This window comes from Protopterus annectens, chromosome 1.part0 (genome assembly GCF_019279795.1).
Source record: "Protopterus annectens isolate FY-2018-M chromosome 1.part0, PAN1.0, whole genome shotgun sequence".
NCBI lineage: Eukaryota > Metazoa > Chordata > Ceratodontiformes > Protopteridae > Protopterus > Protopterus annectens.
Window position 1 is genome coordinate 69,152,191 of NC_056725.1, and position 22,789 is coordinate 69,174,979.

At 39.9% G+C, this 22,789-nt stretch overlaps 1 protein-coding gene across 1 annotated transcript in view; it reads left to right on the plus strand.

The window, feature by feature from the left end:
* Positions 1-22,789, plus strand: part of LOC122811990 (thymus-specific serine protease-like) — a 276,765-nt gene that overhangs the window by 235,586 nt on the left and 18,390 nt on the right. Inside the window, exons 8-9 of the mRNA XM_044084235.1 lie at positions 2,806-3,072; positions 19,079-19,220. Coding sequence (XP_043940170.1) covers positions 2,806-3,072; positions 19,079-19,220 — 409 coding nt within the window. The remainder of the gene's footprint in view (positions 1-2,805; positions 3,073-19,078; positions 19,221-22,789) is intronic.

Consider the following 22,789-nt stretch of genomic DNA (forward strand, 5'->3'; position numbering starts at 1 on the left):
CTAGCCCCATAATTTCCTACCCTTAATTCCCAATCCACACATCCTCTTTGGCACTCTTCCTTACTCCGGGTGCAGGTCGGGTCTAGCCACTCCTGTACACTTTACCTACTCCCCACTTCTCATGACCCATTACGTATGTTGTCTGCTCCATTGATCATTAGGCTTTCCCTACTTTGTAAACTGGTAACATGCATGGCCTGCCGTTCGACATTAGTGTAATGGCAGGAAACCCAAATATCTTTGACTTTTAGGGTGCCCCACAAGGGACATGCATGTCTTTGTTTCAAGATTGGACTTGGCAGGTCTCTTCCACTTGTAGTATCCTGCCTGTAGTCTGGGAAGTAGTGGTGTGTTTACTTTTGTTGTGTCTGTATGTTTCACCGGTCTAGCTGGGGGGGGTTTGATGCTACTTGTTGCACGTTTGTTGGTTGGACCCCTCACCCCAATTTGCAAGGCCTGTATCGTATCCTAGCTATATACATGTGTATATTTACACACACACACACTATATATATATATATATATATATATATATATATATATATATATATATATATATATATATATATAGAACATATGGGTGTCTGCATATATCTATATGTTTTCTATCTCTAAGTATACATTTGTACTACGGAGAGGGAGAGGTATGTCTCCATGTAGCTATGGGTAGATATACACACACACCTCTACATATGTACATCTACATCTAGTTATTCCGTTCTTTGCCATGTAGATTAGACTTTGTTGCAGTGGGACTCGTAGAGTGTGTGGCTGCTTGTTGGGCGATGCCTCTGCTCAATGAACACTTTTGCTTACATCCCTGGGGCTGTCCATATAGACCCACTTCAGCCAATGCCTGCTCACCTAGACCCATAACTAGCTACCCATAGTTCCCCCACCCGCACTTCTTTTACAACACCCATCCTTACTCTTTAGTGCAGGTCGGGTCTGAACACACTACTACACACTGCCCACTCTCCACTTCACAGGACCCATGTCGTACGTTGTCTCGACCCATGGGTCATCAGGTTTTCCCACCCTTGTATTCCAGGTATGTACACACCCCGGCCAGAATGGTCGTCACACCAGCTTCCTTCCATAATATGTAAATTTTTGGGGCATCCCACAAGTGATGCTCCTGTCTGTGTTCCAAGATTAAATTTCACGTGTCCACTGTGTACCCCGCCCCGGTTGTATCCTGCCTGTGGTCTGTGGAGCAGTGGACTATTTACATTGTTTGTGGGTTTGTGTGCAGGTTTCCTCTGTCCTGCTTGGGGGGGGAGGTCATGCTACGTGTTACATGATTCTTTCTTTGGCTCCTCACTTCCTTTGGCATAGCCTGTGAACATATGTCATTCTTGTGTGCTGTTTCCCATCATAGCTATATATCTGTGTATATGTACGCACGCACACCCATTTAGATATATGTATATGTCTGTGTGTATATATATATATATATATATATATATATATATATATATATATATATATATATATATATATATATATATATATATATATATACACACATATTGCTATATATATATAAATCCATGTGGGTGTATGGAATGTATGGCTTTAATCTCGCTTATCAATTGCTATGATGGCTTAGTGCTTAACTCCTGTGACTACAGTCTACATGGTCCTGGGTTTGACCTTGCAGAGGCAGTTTATTTTGCTGCTGGGCAGAACATGGGCCGTTGGATCCAGAGTGTTGAAGGCACTTTAAAGTGGTTGTAACTTGGTTTGTGTGATGGTAAGCATTGCTAACCTCCGGTTACAGTTTCTTACACTCAGTTAGCTTCAACTTTGCTTACTCTGTGTGGGCAATGCATACCCCTGCGCAAATGCACTTGAACACTCTTACCACTGCTTATTTGTGCTTAGACTTGCTTACTTGTGCCTTATTCATTATGACAATAACATTTCACATGTGCATTTCATACAGTACTCCAGTTAACATTTAATTGTTATTATGTAGGTTATACTGCAAAACAATGTACATTTATGTTCATATACAGATTTCCCATGGAAAATGATTTGTGCTGCAGTGGGACTCGAACCAGGAATGCCTGTTCATTAGGTGGATTCTCTAACCACTCCACTATTGCTGTGCTGCTTCATATGCATAGATATTCCTTGTTATCCTCTTCAGCCTTTTCAGCTGTTTTATCTGTAGGTAGGCGATGTGCAAACCCGCACACCTAAGATTAGTTGTACTCTGGGTTTTAAAAATATTAATGCAAGGGTTTCTTCGGTTTATTTCAATGTGCTGTTGCTGTTGAACACACAGGGACTTTTGGTGGAGATATGTGGACACCTATGAGCAGTTTCACTCATCTTCTGTTCTACTTTGTAGAGGTCTATTTATTCTGAGTGTTCTGCTCTCAGACAGGCCCCGTGCACTTGTCCATGCTCAGTGTAGGATTTGGAGCTCTGGTGGCGCGCCTTCATTATTATGCATGGTGCGCTGCCATCCTCTTAAACTGCCGCTTACGTACAGGACTAGTTTAGTCCTGCACGGCAGATTAGTGAATCCGGGGGATTGTCTTCATAATTAGCTATTCCTGTAGTATAGATGCTAGTCTTCAGGAATAGATGGTGCCAAACATTTGATTAGATGTTGTTGAAAACTTTAACACTAAGGTTCTGTGTTTGTTTTTGTCACTCAAAGTAAACAAGTATCCGTTTTTAACAGCAGCCCATAATGCAAATATCATTTTGCTTCAGTTGGTACTGCTCAGTTGTATACTACGGATTATGTCTTGAGTTATGTCTGAAAGTCTTTTGTTTTATGTATTTTAGTGTAGGCGTGCAACAGCAGAGGCATTCCACATAGTGGAGCAGATGGTGAATGATGGGAAGTTCGCACAGCTTACAGAAGATTATATGGCATGCGAGCAGCTCACAAGTGAAGATTGTGCAGAATTTGTCAGTGATCTGGCTGACATATTCATGGGGGCAGTGCAGTATAACAAGGAAGCTCCCACTTATAACATCGCCAAATTTTGTAACATCATGAGTAACAAGTCATTGGGCACCACTTACAGCAGACTAATTGTTGCAGTTAAGGTAAGAGGACTCCCTCTCTCTTCACTTGTACAAGTAATCTGAAGCGTAAAGAGATGTAAATAAAAAGGTTTGAGAGATTCCTTGCCTAAACCTTGCAGACAGCAGTTTTCTGTCAACAGATGTTTCATTATTAATGTTAAATAAACTGTTCATCAGCTGCAAATGTTGCCATTACAGTGCAGGTTTTTTCTAGGTGGGATTGAAATTCCTTTGTTTACTTTGTTAGTGCATTAGCAGTGTATTAGAAGGCCAAGCTTTGTGCCAAAAGACTGCTGTTTTTCATATTTATTTTAGCGAGTTTAGTTGTTGCTTGATGCTAGAAGGGGACAAGAATGTCTGTCTAGTCTGCCCTTTTTCTATATTACATTCTACCTTCCCTTGAAAGCCTGTACTTGGCTCTCCACCATCCATTCCAGTAGTCCACAACCCTCTCTATGATGAAGTATGTCTGTGTATGTAAAGAGTAGCACCCACAAACTACTGCCTGTCTCTCCCTTCTCCTTTTGCCTTCTTATTCAATGTAACCCCATCACATGTCCCTGACATGATCCTGTGCACCCCTATCAATCTCGTCTTATATACTCGTCTATAGTGAAGAACTTCTGCTAGTAATAGTCTCTGGTCTTACCCCTTTTTTGTATACTTCCTCTGGGCATTTTTCGCCAGCCTGGTGTCCTCCTCAGTGTAGGGTTTCCAAAATTGCCTACAGTGCAAGAAGAGTGACATCATTAGGACCTAGAAGAATTGGACCATTACTTGCTTTTACACTCTATCCCCTTGTGGCCATATCTGCATTCAGTTTGCTTCTGTCACAGCCTTCTAACTTTTTCATGTGTTTTTCCCAGGTGTGTGCAACATCATAGGATCACCTTCCTACTTTGTTCCTTTCAGTTCCACTGCCCACAGCTGATATTTCACTTCAGAGTTGCTGGGATCCAAGTGCCTTACTAAGCCTTTTGTCTGTGCAGACCCTCAAGTACAGTCTTCCTGTTTATCTGGGCAATATTTCCAAAGTCTTTTTAGTCTTTGTTTTTTTATCCAATGCACAAGCTGAGTCATCAGCAAGAAGGTTAATTCTGTTTTCTTTTTCTTTGGGTATATGTGAAGTTAAAACTAGGCTACGACTTAGTGACTTATCCTTATGGTACTCTGTTTTATTTCTTTTTTATATGCTTTATCAAACAGTAAACTGTTACAACTCCAGTGGAAATATCTGATGAAATCCACAATCACTCAACTGTGTAATTGATGCTCTATAATTTACAGTAAAACTAAATACTTCCATTCAGATGTAGACCTTAATGATCCAGTAATACCCATAATCAGACTTAATGCTGCTGTTATATTTCAGATGTTTGAAGACTACAGTAAAATAGTTCAATGAAAAATGTTTATCCAGTAAGACAGGCATCCAGGTAAGATGGTATATTTACGGTAGAAGCTTGTCTAAACCAACAAAGTTAAGAGCCTCTAGACTTGAAGCATCCTATCTCCCAATATCTAGAGGCCTGGAAGGGCATCTGTTTCATGGGGAGTCTGGTTCCCAGCCCTATTATTGAAACCCTTGTGATTCAGCTTTATAGCGGACAACACCCTGAGACTCATAAAGACACTAAAGATTGTGATCCTACCCAGAAATATTCTCTAAATAGGAAGGCCATTTTGAAAGCCATACCACCTATTTACCTTTCCTTTGTGCAGTTACCATTTCCTCTGTGTACATATTTATTATAAAATTTGCCATATGTGCTGGACTTGGTGCCTGTATGGCTCTCCAGTGGCAAGTAATAGATTTCTTTGTGGCTAGGAATATTAACTGCAAATGTGACTGGGATACCTGCACAACCACTAAAATACCATATATTGCTGTCTACTTCCTTTATTCAGTTGTGGTGTGGAATCTGCCTCCCACTGTATTCCAAAACTGTGTCCAATGTAGAATAAATGGCCATTCTCAAACTACATGCTTCCATATTGGATTAAAATTAGACTATTGACAATGCCAACATACTGGGGAGTGATCCAAGTCTGTCTTGGATATTTTATCCTGTTTTAAAAACATGCACTGCATGCACATCATGTGATGACTCTCCATGTGGGTTAGTGTGTAGCAGTACTCTGGGTGTATAAGGCCCTCGTAACTTTCCCCTCCACTATATGTAAATCTGCTGTACTGGAGATACACTACAGAAATCCCATATCTGAGTTAAAATGCCAATAATATCTGACATAGAAGGTTTATTTGAGAGTTGTGGGTAGCTGTTTATGAATAATTGAACTAAAGCACGTCTTACATGCCCTGGTATCCATTGCTGATCAGTCACAGTTTCAAGACTAGTTTGGAGCGGATACCAGTATAGTACTGGGCCATGATGAATATTTTATCCAAGCTCAGCTCAAGGAAGGACTTTAATCCATGATTAAAATATAGCTGGAGGTCAACAGGAGATGCTTGTACCACCATAATAGCTAGGAAAACACCTGCTTTATGGTGTGGAATTGGGGTTGAGTACCACAGGGGAATTACAAAAAATACAACCATATGCATGGGATCATTCTCCGTAAAGTTGCACATATGACTCTTGAGTGTTTGCATACTGGGAGACACAAATGGAATAATATTTTATGTAGTATCTAGTAGCAAAAGCATGCATATCATAGGAGCTGCTTGGCATATGCATCATGGTCCCCTTTGACCAAAAGTAAGGGATGAAACTTCTAGTAGATGCTATCTATCATATATAGTCCACATTGACGCTGTTCCATGCAGATATAAGTCAACGAACAAGTGGAAAATTGCGACCTGACAAGTTAACAGGCTAATAAGATGGGCACGACCCCTGGACTGTGAGACATAAGTACTTAGAGCACCTCTCATTGGAGTTTGGAACCATAACATCTTGTGTACAGTTGTGTCCCCTTTCCTCAATGACCTGCATGGAATTCTTATTGTAAGGCCCTGAAGAATGTAGAAAAGTTTAGAATATAGATCCATTTTTATTAAGTGTAAGCTCAATAGGAACTTCCTATTTTGCCATTCCTGCAAGTGATCATACAACTGCTGTTGCATAATTTGCATGTTTATATATTAAGTTTTGGACAAACTTCTAACTAATGTAATGTGAAAATATTTAAAGGAGGCCAGATTCACTGTGAAGTTATATTGGCATTGTCACTCCTGTCCAGATCTGACCTAGAGTGAAAAAATTATAGAATTAGAGTTTAATCTCTAATCCGAAACCTGTTGCCACTTAAAATATTCTGTTAAATCCTGATGTATACTGGGCCTGAAGATTAAAAGGACATCTGCGAAAACTACAACTTCTCCCTGACAATTTATGCTTTGAGTTAATGCTGGAGGCTAAGTTTTGGTGAAGCTAGGGGTTCCAAGGCCAAAAATAATAATGGTGCTATGGATACTATATAAAATCGTATTCCATGTGTGCCCCCTAGTATGCCAAGACTAGAGTCATATGTGCAACCTCACGGATAATGGATCCCATGCATATGGCTGTATTTTTATTATTCCCCTTTGTCTAACTCCTTTAAGAATGTAGACCGGCTTTGAAAACATGGCTATATTCGTACTACTGCAGATGAGCCTTGTTATATGGTTGAAGTAGTCTCTACGAATGTGGGGAAAAGTGAAAAGATGTTAATACTCCAAGTAAATAATGCCATTTGTTATCAAAAGCCTTTTCGACATCCACGTAAATAATGCCATTTGTTATCAAAAGCCTTTTCGACATCCACAGAAGCATAGCAGTGGAAGTGTTGTGGCGTGAGCTTTTTTCCAACCATAATGCTGTTCTCAGAATATGATGCCAAACTGTTCAGTTCTTTAAAAGCCCACCTGGTCCTGGAGTATTAAAGATGGAAGGATTGGTGGTATTCTGGCTGCCCAAAACCCCATATAAATGGTTGTCCACATTAAGCACTGTGGCCTGTAGTTGTATTGTAGAAACCAATATATTTGTTTATGGGAAAGAGATATACCAGCAGCATTGGGGGGTAGCCATGGACACCTCCTGTGCAAACAGTTACTCCAATCTGGTACTAGTGGGCGAAGAACATATTTCATTCAGTTTAACCCATGGTTTCAAAGTGTCATTTACTGCAGGCGTTTTGTGGATGACATTTTTCTGCTATGGAAAGGAGGTGTGGACCAACTTCCTTTTCATTAATTATTTACATCAAACTACCACTTTTTTTAAATTTGAGATGCATCATTCTGAAACAAGTCTTAAATGTCAAGATCTTACTAAACCAGAAAAAAAGAGATAGAAACATCAGTTTATCAAAAGACTACATGGAGAAATCATACAAAAGTATGCATCCGAGATGTTTCCAAAAATATCATGGAGAACGAAATGACAAGAATTTCTAGACTATGTATGAATGACACTGATTTTGACAGAGAAGAACAATTTACAAAACTTTTTGATAAACAGAGGCCACATCACAGAGGGCACTCTGTTGGATTCAGAAAAGTTATGTGATCTAAGAAAGAACAAAGGGAAGCCGTACTGTAGTGATAATTTTTCAAGAAATGGTAAGAAAGGAACACATTTTTCTATGAGTGACAAAGTTGGTTTAGTTTTGTTCTGACTTATTCCAATGATCGTACACAAATATGTGATATAATCAGAAAGTTTTGGCCAGTATTAGCGCAAGACGAGAAAGTACGTGATATAGTGGGAGAAGAACCAAGGTTTACTTTCAGGAATAAAAAGAACTTGGAGATTGCTATGTTCAAAAGATGGTTGCCCAAGAGAAAACTTGAATAATAAGAAAGGAACTTTCAGATGTGGAAAATGTGCTGCCTGTTTTATTGATACAAGTAATTATTTTAAACATCCCAATTCAGGTTTGGAGTATACATTTCCATATCATGCAAATTGCAATACTCAGCATGTAGTTTACTTGGCTACCTGTTTACACTGTCCAGCTTACTATGTTGGCAAAACTGATCAACTTTCTAAAAACAGAATTTTAAGACATTTAAGGGATATACGAAGCAAGGATTCCAAAAACGCATTGGCTAACCATGTAATAGAGTTTCCGATGCACTGTTTTAATTTTAACATGATTGAATGTACTTTTCAAGGGATGAAGAGAGGAGATATTGGGAATCATATGGAGAAAAATGAAGTTAAGTGGGTAATAAATTTATGAGCAGATCGACATGACTTGAACGCTGCAGTTCCGCTAAGACCAATCCTAAAGGACAGGCGTCCAACCAAAATTAAGGCGTGTACCTATCCCCATCCTTTGGTTTGAAAGCTGATAATAGGCTCTAAAGGAGGGCATTGATGCAATTGAGAGAAATAGTTGCTTAGCAGAGATTTATTAATAAAAAAGGTATCCCTGATTTACTATCTGAAGAAGGCAAAGTCTAAAGCACTTATCGTATGCAAAGGGATTTTGAGAACTGAATTTTAAGTGGATGCTTCGTGTTAATTTGTGGATTTTATTAAACAGATTGGTTTTATTCTGTCATGATGGTGATATTTGGATGTTCTTTAAGTTACGTTGTCTGTTGCCATTAATCTCACCTTCAGTGGGTGCAAGGTAGTTTGCTATACATGTATGAAACAAAGGTTACAGAATCATACCCCATTGAGTAAACTATAAGCAAATGAGTGATGACTCCCAAGGTTGAGGAGGAATGAAGTTCTTCTGATTCTCCCCAAACCCAATGCATAGATGTGGAGTCACCACACAGAGTCCTAACAAGTGATAAACCAAATCAGAGCCTCACAGTGCTAGCATAACCATGCCCTAGAGTTAATGTAACAGGCTGCAACAGCAGTGATAGGCTGCCTGGATAGGATTTAGCCTGGACTACCCAAAGGAAACTATAGGTTACAGTATACAGAAGTTAATTCCTGTAATAAGTAAGTGTTCTGTTGTCTCCTAAGTAGTGATGCATTTGCCATATGACTGCAGCAGGGTCCACTTCTTGTCATCTGGAAATCCACCTAGATCATTTAAAATCCAGAGAATGGGTGGACTGACAGTCCTGAATCCTGTCCCTCTTTTCTGCTATTGTAGACCAGTCCATGGTTTCTGGAAAATAGAGAGTTGAGTTTCCTTCATATAGGATAAGGCTTCATCCACTTGTTGAAAAAGTGTGGTCCATCTGGATGGAGAATGCAAAGCCTCACCAGATAGGTGGTAGATGCTTAAAACCCTTTTCTGTCAGGAAGCGTAATAGTGGAAGCCAGGCCTTTCTCTTGGTAATAAGTAGTTTAGAAAAGTCATTATCCAAGCTAACTTTTCTGCCTTGATGATTCTTTTTTTAGCCAGTGCTGCTCTAAGAAATTTTTCATTCTACTTGAACGGACAGGAAACTCACTACAACTGATCTTGGTGGAGCAGTAGGAAAATGGCATAGGGGCTAATGAACAGAGAGATCTTTCTAGCATCAGTGTCACAATGTCTAATTCCAAGCATGTAGGTAGCAAAGACTGTAGAAAGTAGAACATTTCTCTGTTCTACTCCCTCCTCAAGACTGTTGTGCAATGTCTGGGTGAAATCTAATGGAGGGAATGCGTTGCTCCACTTCTGCCACAAGTCCAGGAATCCTCCATGCTCTAGCATTCAGTGTGCTGGTGTGATCTGTGACTCCTTGCACAGCTTCAGTATCCTGTACTTGTGCACAGAGAGTATCCTAAAGGGTTTCCATTGGTACCCTTGACTGGTTGATGGATACTCCCAAATGTCTCTGATATCCTGCTGTCCAGATTTTCCTCTTTAGTTAATGCTGTAATAGAGAAAAAGGGTCCACTGCAGGTACTTGTAGATGTTCTGCCAACCATGCCTGTAGATGTTCCAGTCAGCCAGAGCATATCCTGACTAACTTTAGCTTTTAGTGCTTCTTTGGCCACATTCATAGGAAAACATGTGGAGTAGTTGCTGAGATGTATTTATTTATTTTAAATCAGTTGAATAAACTTTATGGTTGCACTTATGGCACTGTTAAACAGGGTGCTCCATTTGGACTATTCATATTGTAAGATCTAGAACCAGAAGCCCTAATATTTCCTTATTTCTGAAACTATCCATCTCATGCTACAACTGTGTCTTATGCTTCAGACATTCAATAGTTTAGTTTATCAGTCTTGGTCCTACCATCAGCTCTCAAGGTTTCTGTCTGCTGCTTTTGTGGGATTGAATGAGAGATTCTGGAAGTTCAGGTAGACTACAACTCCCAGGCATTCCCTTGTCGAGTCTGCCTGCAACAAAGTTTTAAAACTGGAGTAGGTGTTTTAAACTGCTTATTCCAGTTGCAAAACCTATGTTTGCTGTTCTGTTAAAAAGAAAGTAAGTTCTTCTTTAATGTAAGACTTTCCCTGCCATTGCTGTTAGACTAATAGGCCTTTCCCCCCCTATATTTTCCGGTACTCCTGGTACTGGCCAATGATGCATTGTTGGGGACCTGCCAAAACATAGGCTAGATTCCTGAGAGCTGCCTATTTGGTCCTTATACTTTACAGTTATTAGGGACAACCATCTGAGTTTCAGCTTCCTTTATACAGACTAAAGTTATATGCACAGTACTTCTGCTTTCTATCCTGTTTAAATGAGATCTCTCCTAATCTTTGCTCAGCCTAGCCAGGACTGTCTTTTCATTCATCTCAACTATATACCTGAAAAGTAATTGTTCCTCATGATTTCATCAGTTCATTTCAACGTGTACCTTAGCTTCCCTCGGTCATTGTTGCCCTTTTTTGCCAGTGTGCCTGTTATGCTGTCTTCACTTTCAGTTTGTTTGTCATAATCACCAAGTTCACAGTTCTTTTTAGACATACTGCCTTTATCCTATCTTTACACCTTCTACAAATCCTGGTCCATATTCTGAAGTCTTGCATCCTTGATATACTCCTCTGGCTTATTTACTTCCTTGATGTGTTTCCATTTTCTTTTCTCAAACTCTTCCTAACTCAGTATAATAACTCCCTAAAATTACCATGGTCATCCTTAACTTAATATCTGAATCCCCCACACTATAATCCAACCAGTGACTTGATCAATATTTGCCATCTGCACCTTTACCTGGCCATCCATTATACAGTATACTTAAGTAGGACCACTACCAGATGTCTCTCCTTTCCAGTACATTCCTGTACAAGTTTGGTTAATGTCATCATTTAGAGCTCTCCTCTCTACCCTGCAGTTGAGAATCTACCAGTCTGCTGCTAGTGCTTTCAGATTCCCATGAGTATTTCTTGCTCTTGTATTCTTTCCTCTTACTCTTTTTGATGTGTCTGGGGATGAAAGACTGCATTGATCAACACTTCTTCCCTAGCCTCCAGTCAGTAATTCCTTAAGGCAAGCTATTTTGTTAAAAAGATTGTTTTCTTTAAGTCAGTGGTTCTCAGTAGTTCACATGAGTTTGATTTAAGTTAGTGGTGACCAAACTTAGTGGGTCACATGAGTGCCCCATCATACCACCTGAAGGCCACAAAGTATAGCACGTTACCACAAGAATTACAGATGATGAAGTGGTGGCTTTTGCAGCAAATTATTTAGAAAAATTAAACCATTTGAAACCAACTTAATGTCCTTTAAGAAGTAGAGCTTTAATAAATGCAGCTCATTTGGGGGGCATAAGGGGAAGAGAAGGTGTATATCCCCAGTAACGTCTGGACTTGGCAAATGGCATAAGCAGGAATTCAGCATAAAACAGTCTGTACTTGAAGGTACATGAAGACAGAAGCTTAGATTTGTACTGTAAATGTCTCACAGTTGGGTTACCTGTGCTGGCTGTGTGAACATTTCATGAGAGGAGCGATGCGAATGTTGTCAGCTTCGACTATTTCACTAATTTGTCTATACGAGGTCATTTTAGCAACTTTCCAAATTCTGACTCAGTCAGAAAGGTATTAGAACTGTAGGAACTGTCTGTTTGTCTGATCTTTTAATGAGTCTTCTGTGTCTGGTTGCTTTAACTAGAATGCTAGTATTTTAGTTAACTTCTGTTTTGGTTTCTTCCTGGGACCGTACATCTTGCTGTTCTGGTTGTGAAGATCATTCTTACAGAGTTAATTGCCGACAAGGTTCTGAGCATCTTTATACCATGATATGTTCTCAGCTTGGATCAAACCCTCTTGATTCTATTTTCTTGTCTTCAGTAGATGTCCTCTTTTCTTTTTCATAGATCCTTAAGATCTTATGTTAGCTGTTCAACCAACAAATAGAGCTTCAGGCTGCTGATCTGCTGTGATTTCTGAAGGATTAGTCTTTCTCCCTTCAGATTCGGTAGTTTCCTGTAGTGCTTGTTGTAGTATTTAGTTTTCTCTTTCCAACCTTTGTCTTGGTTTGTTGTGATCCTGTGGCATTATCAAGGGAACTGGTGTTGGATAAACCACTCTTTGCTCTTCTTTCCATTGATTACTGAGCTGGAAAATTTGCAATTTTGCTTTAAATGCTCCTGTCTTCCAAAACTGAGACAAGAATCCCCTTGGCTACTACTAGCACTCTTTCATTACAGTCCCCACTTTCTACATAGCATGCTGTACCTGCTTCTACATGGACATTTAATTGAGTGACAACTTGTTGTTATGTGCTTAACCCCCTCCTCCCCATTTTATCCTAAATCTTTTAGGACAGCATTTTGTACTGTGGACAGGTGCACTGTGTGTGTTGGAAAAAATGTAGAGAGAGAAAGTTCCAAAAAGACATTAGAAGCTGGACATAGTAAAAGCACAAGTTTAATCAAATTCCACAAGCTAAAATATTCGTCCACTTAATTTGCATCTTAAAAATCAAGCAGACTGCCTTGTTCCAAAAGTCGCAATCTGCAAGTCTTTCCTAGGTCCAATGTTCAGGTCTAAAATGGATGTGTCCACAAAGTACAGTCCACAAATTAGCCCAAATGAACCCTCTCACTCCACAACTCCATGTCTTCCTTTGAGTTGATCATTCATGGAAGAATTGACTTCCTGAATTTGGCCATCCAATTTACCCTTTGTTGAAACCTTATGATTTAGTTGCTGTGGGAATTTTTCCAATTTCTGGGAATACATTTAAAAGCACATACACATTTTACATTGCCAGCGCAAAACAATGGTGGTTTAAAAGCATTATGATCGGTTGCAAGACCAAGACCTGGACAAACCTTCAGTATTTCTGTTGTGTAGGCTGTGAATCACAGTACTGTTTAAGGGTTTGGGGGGTTAATGTACAGTGGTACAGCTTGGTTTCGCTATGAGTTGACCTACATAACAATTGCATGCAGCCACTGTCTGTTACTAAGTTGAAGTGCCTGCCAGACAAATACTGTTCTAAGACATTAAAAGCCCCCAAGATGCACTGAGTCGGGTATAACATTCTAGAAACTGGAGTTAATTCCTAAATTCTTATCCCTGCTGGTAAAGCACTCCAGTTGCTTCTCATCTTGAATGACTTGAGATAGTGCAGTCCCCAAACCACATATATTGATGGGTCAGATGTAGACGCCCACTAGTAAAATCAGGAGTTATTAGCACAGGTTCAGAGCAGAGGTTTCTTTTAAGTTCATTAAATATTCTGTCTAACTCAAAGGATCATTGTATCTGGAGAGAAGCTTTCCCTCTGGAGAGAGAGAAAATGGTCAACGGACATGTAATAGTTGCAAATAGGCACATACTTTCCGTAGTACCCCACTAGTCTAAGGAATACCACCCTCAGTATGTTAGTAAAGGGTACAAGCCATTTTTTTCTTGCTCCCCCCATATAAGGTATGGTGAAAGCCAAATATTTAGGCTACCAAGTTTACTTTTCTTTTATTCCACAGATACAGATTCTGATGAAATCCCCAGGAGGGGATGAAAGCGCTCAATCTGTATCTGTATATTTAACTGTGGAATAAAAGACTGTAAAGTGATTCCTGGCATCGACAGTGGTTTATTGGAATTATTGGTGGACTTTTCACTGTTGGGTTCTTTGTTTTGTGATTTAAGTTTACTTTTCTTAGCATTTATAGTCGACTGCCTGCCTTGTGGATTGTGATACAGCTTCCACTTGAGTTTAATGAGAATCCATTCATATGAATGTGACCACATCATTCAGCTATGCTGCAACACTGTGGGAATGAGGCTTTATCTGTCGGGCACCGAAAGGTAGATTTGGTTCCATATGAACCACAAGTTAATGCTGTACTGGTCTAGACTCTCAGGGGTTACACAGGCTTTTTTCTTCTCTCTCTGGCAGAGTGGATTATCCATTTGTCAAGTACAGTGTTGCCAAGTATCTATTCTTGCCTGCGTTCTCTAGCAATGTATCAGTTCTGGGCATGGGATAGCTATCAAACATTTAAATGCTGTTTAGTTTCTTTAAGGTGTTGCGGAATCTGATACTTCAATCAAGTTTAGGCACTAGCACTGTTGGGTTGCTGCAGTCATCCTTTGGCTCAGAAGCTGTTCTGAAAGTTTGTAGTCTAGTCCATTATAATTTATGTGGATTGATACCCATTGCTTGATTCTAATAATGGTGCCAAGATGTTCATAACAGTACAAGCAAGTGGTACTACTATGATAGCCATTAGGTTCAAGGGGCTTTTATATTCAGGAAATATGCAGTCATGAAAAGAAGCACAGAATTTCTTTCATTATACTTAACCAGTAAAATCTGGCTAATGCACTTAATTGGGTTTTGTCCACTCCAAGAAGACTTTATGCCCATGACTGGGCTAGCTTAATTCCTAGTGTCCTATAAATGTGAACCCCTCCCCCTCCACTGGCAGCTGATGTATAATTTTTCTCCTTTGCTTAATCTGTAAAAGAGGTCATCTTATAACTCAAACTTGGGGGGTAGGAGGTTACAGGAGCATATTGCTCATTTTATTTGTTTCATTCTAGTTGCATTCTGTTTGATCCTAATTAAAGCATCATAGTCTCCTTATGCCTTTTTAAAGTTTGTAGCATCATTGTCTCCTTATGCCTTTAGTTTGTAGCATACTTGTAAGTCTAATAATGGTTGCTATCTTCAATTTGTTGCTTTGAGGTAGAACGCGTAGTTCCTCTTCCCTTACAAAAAAAAAAAGACTGGTACTGCAGCTGCTTCATGTAAATAAAGGCAGCTGTCAGCAGCTTGAAAAGGCAAATCCACATATCTGGATATTGATTTACCTATTGGCTGCTGTTTGCATGCAGAAAGACAGTCACCAAGCACCTGCCCTTTCCTTCTCAAAGTAGGCTGCATTTGCCACTCACTTTTACCCTCCCTTGCCAGCTCTTCCAGTGCCCGAGATGCTAATTGAATTTTGGTTGGCTGAGTCATATTCAGGGCTTTATCTCTCTATGCTGCAGAGCCAAGATGATAGTAAAGCATCCCTTCTGGGAAAGAGCTTAACTGTGCTGTGGTTTCACTGCAGACTTAGAATTCTACCTTGTCTCCTTAGAACATGACAATGAAACCAAATTAGCAAATTTTCTGACTGCATATGAAGATCAGTATAAATTGTGATATACATTATTGAGCCAAAATAAGTTTACCGAGGGTGTTTGCTTAAGAAAGGGGGTGTTGGTGTATAAAAAGGAGTATGGGAGTTATATATCTTGTTAAATGCTTTCCTTTTCCAAGTTCCTGGTTGGTTAAATGTTTTTGCTTAAGCTGTTTAGAAAAATGTGCTGCTTGAGTTGGAGTATGGTCTACTGTTTAGTAGGGTATAACATTCTAGAAACTGGTGTACAACTCCTAAATTCTTAACTTAGACTACGTACCCAATTTATATCTCTATCTAGTAAATGTGTTGACAAATATTTTATATCTTATTAAGCTTGTCTGAGCACTCTCCCAGGTCAGTTTTAGCTGATCGGTCTCTATCAGGTCGGGTAAGCATGAGGATCCCAGCCAAACAGTTGCTTCTGGTTTCATCACTTTCTTCACATACTGTTCTGTCTGCGGGCTTTTCATCGAATCTCTCTGTGTAGTCCTGAATATCATTTTCTTAGTTGAATTGCTGTAGATATGGGTTTGGTAAGTTAAGTATGTGAGTGAAATTTAATAATAAATATATAAATAAATAAAGGTGTTTGGTGTGACATCTGGACAGAGGAAGGACAAGGAGACATAGTGGTGGAATGAAGTACAGGAGAGTATACAGAGGAAGAGGCTGGCGAAGAAGTGGAAATGTCAAAGAGATGAAGAAAGTAGACATGAGTATAAGGAGATGAGGCGCATGGCAAAGAGAGAGGTGGCGAAGGCTAAGGATAAAGCATATGGAGAGTTGTATTTGAGATTGAACTCTAAAGAGGGAGAAAAGGACCTGTACCGATTAGCTAGACAGAGGGACAGAACTGGGAAAGATGTGCAGCAGGTAAGGGTGATAAAGGACAGTGAGGGAAACATACTCACAAGTGAGGAGTGTGTGTTGAGTAGATGGAAAGAGTACTTTGAAGGGCTGATGAATGAAGAGAATGAGAGAGAGAGAGAGAGAAGGTTGGATGATGTGGGGATAGTGAATCGGGAGTGAATCGGGAAGTGAAGCAGATTAGCAAGGAGGAAGTAAGGACAGCTATGAAGAGGATGAATGGAAAGGCTGTTGGGCCAGATGACATACTAGTGGAAGCATGGAGGTGCTTAGGAGAAATGGCAGTGGAATTTTTAACCAGATTGTTTAATGAAATTTTGGAAAGTCAGTGGATGCCGGAGGAGTGGAGAAAAAGTGTTTTGGTACCTATCTTTAAGAATAAGGGTGATGTGCAGAGCTGCAGTAACTACAGAGGGATAAAATTGATCAGTCACAGCTTGAAGTTATGGGAAAGGAGTAGTGGAAGCTAGGTTAGGAAGGTAGGTGATGATTAGTGATCAGCAGTATGGTTTCATGCCAGGAAAGAGCACTACAGATGCAGTATTTGCTCAGAGTGTTGGAGAAATACAGAGAAGGTCAGAAGGAGTTGCATTGTGTCTTTGTGGACTTGGAGAAAGCATATGACAGGGTGCCTAGAGAGGAGTTGACATTGTATGAGGAAGTCTGGAGTGGCAGAGAAGTATGTAAGAGTGGTACAGGATATGTACAAGGGTAGTGTGACATTGGTGAGGACTGCGGTGGGAGTGACAGATACGTTTAAGGTGGAGGTGGGATTACATCAAGGATCAGCTCTGAGCCCTTTATTTGCACTGGTGATGGACAGGTTGACAGATGAGATTAGACAGGAGGCCCCGTGGACTATGATGTTTGCAGATGACATTGTGATATGTAGTGACCAGGTTGAGGAGACCTTGGAGAGGTGGAAATATGCTTTAGAGAGGAGAGTAATGAAGGTCAGCAGAGCTAAAACAGAATTTGTGTGTAAATGAGAGGGAGGGTAGAGGAATGGTGAGGTTGCAGGGAGTAGTTGGTAAAGGTGGATGAGTAAGTACTTGGGATCAACCATTCAGAGTAATGGTGAGTGTGGAAGAGAGGTGAAGAGAGTACAGGCAGGGTGGAATGGGTGTAGAAATGTCAGGAGTGATTTGTGACAGACTGGTACCAGTAAGAGTGAAAAGGAAGGTCTACAAGAGGGTATTGAGACCAGCTATGTTATATGGGTTAGAGACTGTGGCATTGACGAAAAGGCAGGAGTCAGAGCTAGATGTGGCAGAGTTAAAGATGTTAAGATTTGCACTGGATGTGCCTAGGATGGACAGGATTAGGAATCAGTATATTAGAGGGTCAGCTCAGGTTGGACAGTTTGGAGACAAAGCAAGAGAGGCGTGATTGCATTGGTTTGGACATGTGCTGAGGAGGGATGCTGGTTATATTGGGAAAAGGATGCTAAGGATGGAGCTGCCAGGTAAGAGAAAAAGAGGAAGGCCTAAGATAAGGTTTATGGATGTGGTGAGAGAGGACATGCAGGTGGTTGGTGTGAAAGAGTATGATGCAGAGGACAGGAAGAAATGGAAACAGATGATCCGCTGTGAAGACCCCTAACAGGAACAGCCAAAAGAAGAAGTATGTGACTGAAATTTAAATCACTCTTAATTTGTATCTTGCTAGCTTTAGGATTAAAATGATACTGTAGTATGCTCAACATTTGCTTGTGTCTATTCACTTGATTTGTTCCATATTAAAGTTTCAGTCCCTCAAGAACAATGTGTGACATTTTGTAGTAAGGGAATAAATGTCAGTAACATTTGGCTTGCACATTCTGTGCAGAATCTTCTTGATGATTTTGTAATTAGTTTTTTTGGGCCATATTGTCAGTCTGTGCCTGCCGATGAGCTCTGCATAAATTCAAAATGCACTTCCATTGAAGGGCCCAAAACGTATTGGTTCATAGGTGGTTACTGGGCTATTGACCTGAAGGTCTTTATAAACCTAGCCATGTGTACCCATCTGTCAGATGTCCAGCATGTGTAAATTCATACTACATCAGATAACTCCTGTGGTATCCCTTATATCTCTGTGCAGGAAGTTGCAGAGAATTCCTGTAACATTAGTCTGTCGACTTACTTTATTAGCAGGATGATTCACCTGTTCTTCATAACTTAAGTGTCTTGCCCAGTTGTTTGGGGCTTCCTGGTTCTTTAGGTGAGCTTTATCGCCATCATATTTGTAGTTTGGTAAAAAACAGTCTAAATGAACACTGGGGTTTGATGGATGCTGACTCAAAGCTCCTTTGTTAGTGCTCCACTATTGAGAAGAATATTGATTAGATCTGTTATACTTCAGCCAGACCAAGGACAGTAACATGAATAACCTTTAATTAGTAAAATATCTGTAATTCCTAGTTTCCTTCCATTTTGATTTTATTACTGTACTGAATAACCAGTCCTGTTGAAAAAGGTAAGTCCTAAAATCTAAATTGTTTAGCTGCTGTCCCCCACTCTGTATATTCCTTGACAGTTTTAATGTCTTAAAGTGAAAAGAACAGAGTAAGAAATTGATATGTAGGTTACAGACATCATTTTCTGTGATTATGTTGTGATAATGGTGCATCTGGCATGTCTAAGTGTAACTTTATTAGATCATTTTTACACATTTCATGGTTATGGTAAAACTTAGTAACTTCCTGTTTAAATTATTATGATTTTACAGCAATACATGGAAGATATGAGCCTGCATTGTATGGATTACTCTTACAAAAAAAGCCTTGCTGATTTAAGGAATACAACATTTTCTCCAGTTGGGGTCGGTTTGCGACAGTGGTATTACCAAACCTGTACAGAATTTGGCTACTGTGAGTATTCACAGTTTAGTTGTGTTCATAAATGATGTGCTGTTATGATCATGTTGTAATGCACTTTAATTTGAAGTATTTCCACTATTAACATGTACACTGAATTGCTATCCAGTGACTGTGCTTCAGTGTGTATCATACCAAATCACAGCTGCAGGCTACTGTTCTGTAGCTGTCCTGCTGTGCTGGATGTTCATCGTGTTACACTGCTGCAGTCATTACACTTGGGTTCCCCAGTCGGCCTGAGTTCCAAAGTCTTGGTCCGGCATCGGTTGCTGTCGCCTCCTCCCTGACGTCAGTGTGACGGGTATATAAGATGCAGCCAACGCCATTTTCTTAAGTCTTTCCTGCCGCGCGGTGCCCAAAGCAAAAGCAGTTTGCAAGTGCCGGTCGGCCGACTCCTGAGATTTTCATTCCGAATCCAGAACCGAAGTCTTCTAGGCATTATTAGCTAGTGTATATTTTTAGCTATCCTAACCACCATTTTGCTTCTTAATTGTGGGGAAGGTATTTATAAGCTAGCGTTTATTTCTAATCTGTATAGCTGTCGTTTCGCTTTCACTTTAGTGTGAAGGCATTATTGGCTGGCGTATACTTTAATCTGTATAGCTGCCACGTGCTTTTTGATTGTGGTGAAGGCATTGCTGGCTGGCGTGTGTTATAACTGTATGGCTGCCACTTCGCTCTTGAAGTGTGAGCAGACTGTTTAATGCGACATCTGGAGGGACTTGATTTGATATGCTCTTGACTGTCTCTCTCTATAGTAGATTGTAGATGCACGAAACACCTGACACAAGACCAATGCTAGTTTGTTATACCTAGCTACTGTTGAATTACTGTTTACAATGGTCCCTTTAAGTAATTGTATGTGTTAAAGGTGCTTTTTAACAATGTAACCGTCTGCATTTTTCCTAACTGTGTAAGCTGTACTCTGAATTTACTGCTGACCATTTCACCTGTTAATTTTCCTTTTCTAACCTTCACAGCTCTCAACCTCCTCTCTGCTTTCAGAACTTGGGAATCAACTTGCCTGGTCTCTAAAGACTTCCATCTCATCTGCACCCCCAAGAATTCTCTGTCCTGTGCTATAAATCCCTCCCTACTAAGAAATTTAAAGTACGTTTGACCCCTTGATAAAACTGTGGACAGAATTGTTCTGTATTATAAAAATTCAAGTAGTGTATGTTTTAAGTCTCCCTCCTGAGACAGGTTCCCAGCAGCCAGTTCTAAATCTCACCCTACTTTTCAACCTTTCTCTCCTTGGTTCTGCTAATCGACTTACCTCTTCCTCTCTTTCTACTTAGCCAACTAGCTGTAACTCAAGCTGTTGTCCACCAGGTGGCACCCTTAACTTGGCTTCTTGCACTCCATTCTCTCCTCACTAGTATAATATCCCTCTTTACTTATCTTCTCCTCATTTTATCCTCTTTTTTTTATTACTACCCCCTCTGTTTACTATATTCCCTTTCCCCTTCTCTACTATCTCTTGTAAATTGTTTATAGTACTAAATCTCTACACTCGCCTGAAATTACCTATAGCTCCTCTACAATCGATAGGTTTCTGATTGTCTCCAGGATCTCATCTTTACTTGCTCTAACCCGCTCCGTTCACCCTGCTGGCTCACTCCGCTCCCCTACCCTACCCCCAATTCCCACCCACCCCCCAGAGGTCCTAACTTTATACCTATCAATCCACACCCCCTCTCAATTTACACCACAGTGTCACTTCCATCTCACAATTGCCCCTGTTTTCCCGCCTTTTTTAAAACCACTCCCTATCTCTCCAATCTCTCTCTTTACCCTCACCAACTTTACCACTGCACATATAGATATAATTATCTACCATGTGTATGAATAAACTCTACACCTTAATCTACTTACAAATACTACTCATACTCACACTTCTACCTCCATTAACTCTTGTCTACCTATTAACCTCCTATGAGCACCCTGTATACACAAACTTGTTACATCCTACTAAAGAAACTACCTCTTTTTCACTACCCTCTCACACTGACCATTTCAATGTTACATCCATACCAAACTATCTTACCTAAATACCATAGGACAGTACACATTAGATACAACTCCCCTAACTCGAGAAGATATCCATTTCTTCTCAGTAAACTTACTAATAATATCTAACACTACTCCACTCCCTAAAAGACGGAGACATTCACCCTAACCCTGGCCCAAACACCTTAAATACCATTCAACTCAATAACCCAACCCCCTCTGCCATTCACCCACTTATAAAACATCCAAACTCGCTCTTAATAACTCACCTTAACACTCGGAGCATTAATAATAAAATAACACAACTCCATGCTCTCTTGGAACTCTACTCATTTGATATTATATGTCTAACAGAAACCTGGTTAAAACCAGTAACAAAAGACAATTAAATTTTACCACCTGGTTATAACATCATACGTCTTGACCGCGTAACCAAGAAAGGTGGTGGAGTAGCTGTTCTATTCAAATCTGATCTTCAAATAACCATCTTTAACCAAAAACCTTCTCAAGTTTCAAATGCTGAAATACTCATTACCAAGTTTCAGCTAAACCCAGTTAAATCTATCTATTATTTGCATCTATGTTCCTCCAGGTAATAACATCACTACCATTGAAAACATACTTTGTTGGTTATCTCTAAACCTTCCCCAAGAAACCATAATCCTAGGCAATTTTAACATAGATTGGAATTCTTGCAATAACAACTGCCCCACTAGCCATATTAATCTCTATGGGTTCACCCAAACTATTACCTCCCCTACTAGAATAAACAAAAAGAACAAGAAAGAAAGCACCTTAGATTGGATACTTATTAATAATCAACCACAGACTTGTGAAGCCGGAACCCTCCCTGACGACATAAGCGACCACTCATTAACCTACATTATCAGACTCAAAACCAATCCACCCTTTCAACCCATATATAGGACAATTAGAACGAAGAAAAACTTCAACTTGGATATATTCCTTAGTGAACTTAAATTATGCAATTGGTCCCCCTTAAAATACCTTTCCCTTGATGAAGCTGTTGATTACTGTTGATTACTTTAATATTAATTTCCTAAACATACTCAGCCATCATACTCCTACCCACTCTATCAGGATAAGAACTAAATCTGCTCCATGGTTACTAGGGGAAACCAAACAAAAAATCCATCTCAGAAATAAATACTGGAATAAATCACGCTTAACTAAAAACCATACTGACATCCAAAACTACAAACAACTGACTGACATCCAAAACTACAAACAACTGAGAAATGAAACAAAAAAAGCCATAGTGTTTGATAAAAAAAAAACTATTTACAATTTCAGCAGACCCACCATAATAAACCCCAAAAGTTTTGGTCAAGTATTAATCGGTTATTACATCCAAGTCAATCTATCACACCTAACCCTCAAGGCACTGACAAAGACAATCCTAAACAAACTGCAAACACCTTTAACACCTTTATCAAAGCAATTCAAGCTCTTTCCTCTCGGCTCTCTCCTCAAGACATAACCTCTAATTCTGACTCTAACCCACCTCCCCCTTTACTCTTCCAACCTGTCCC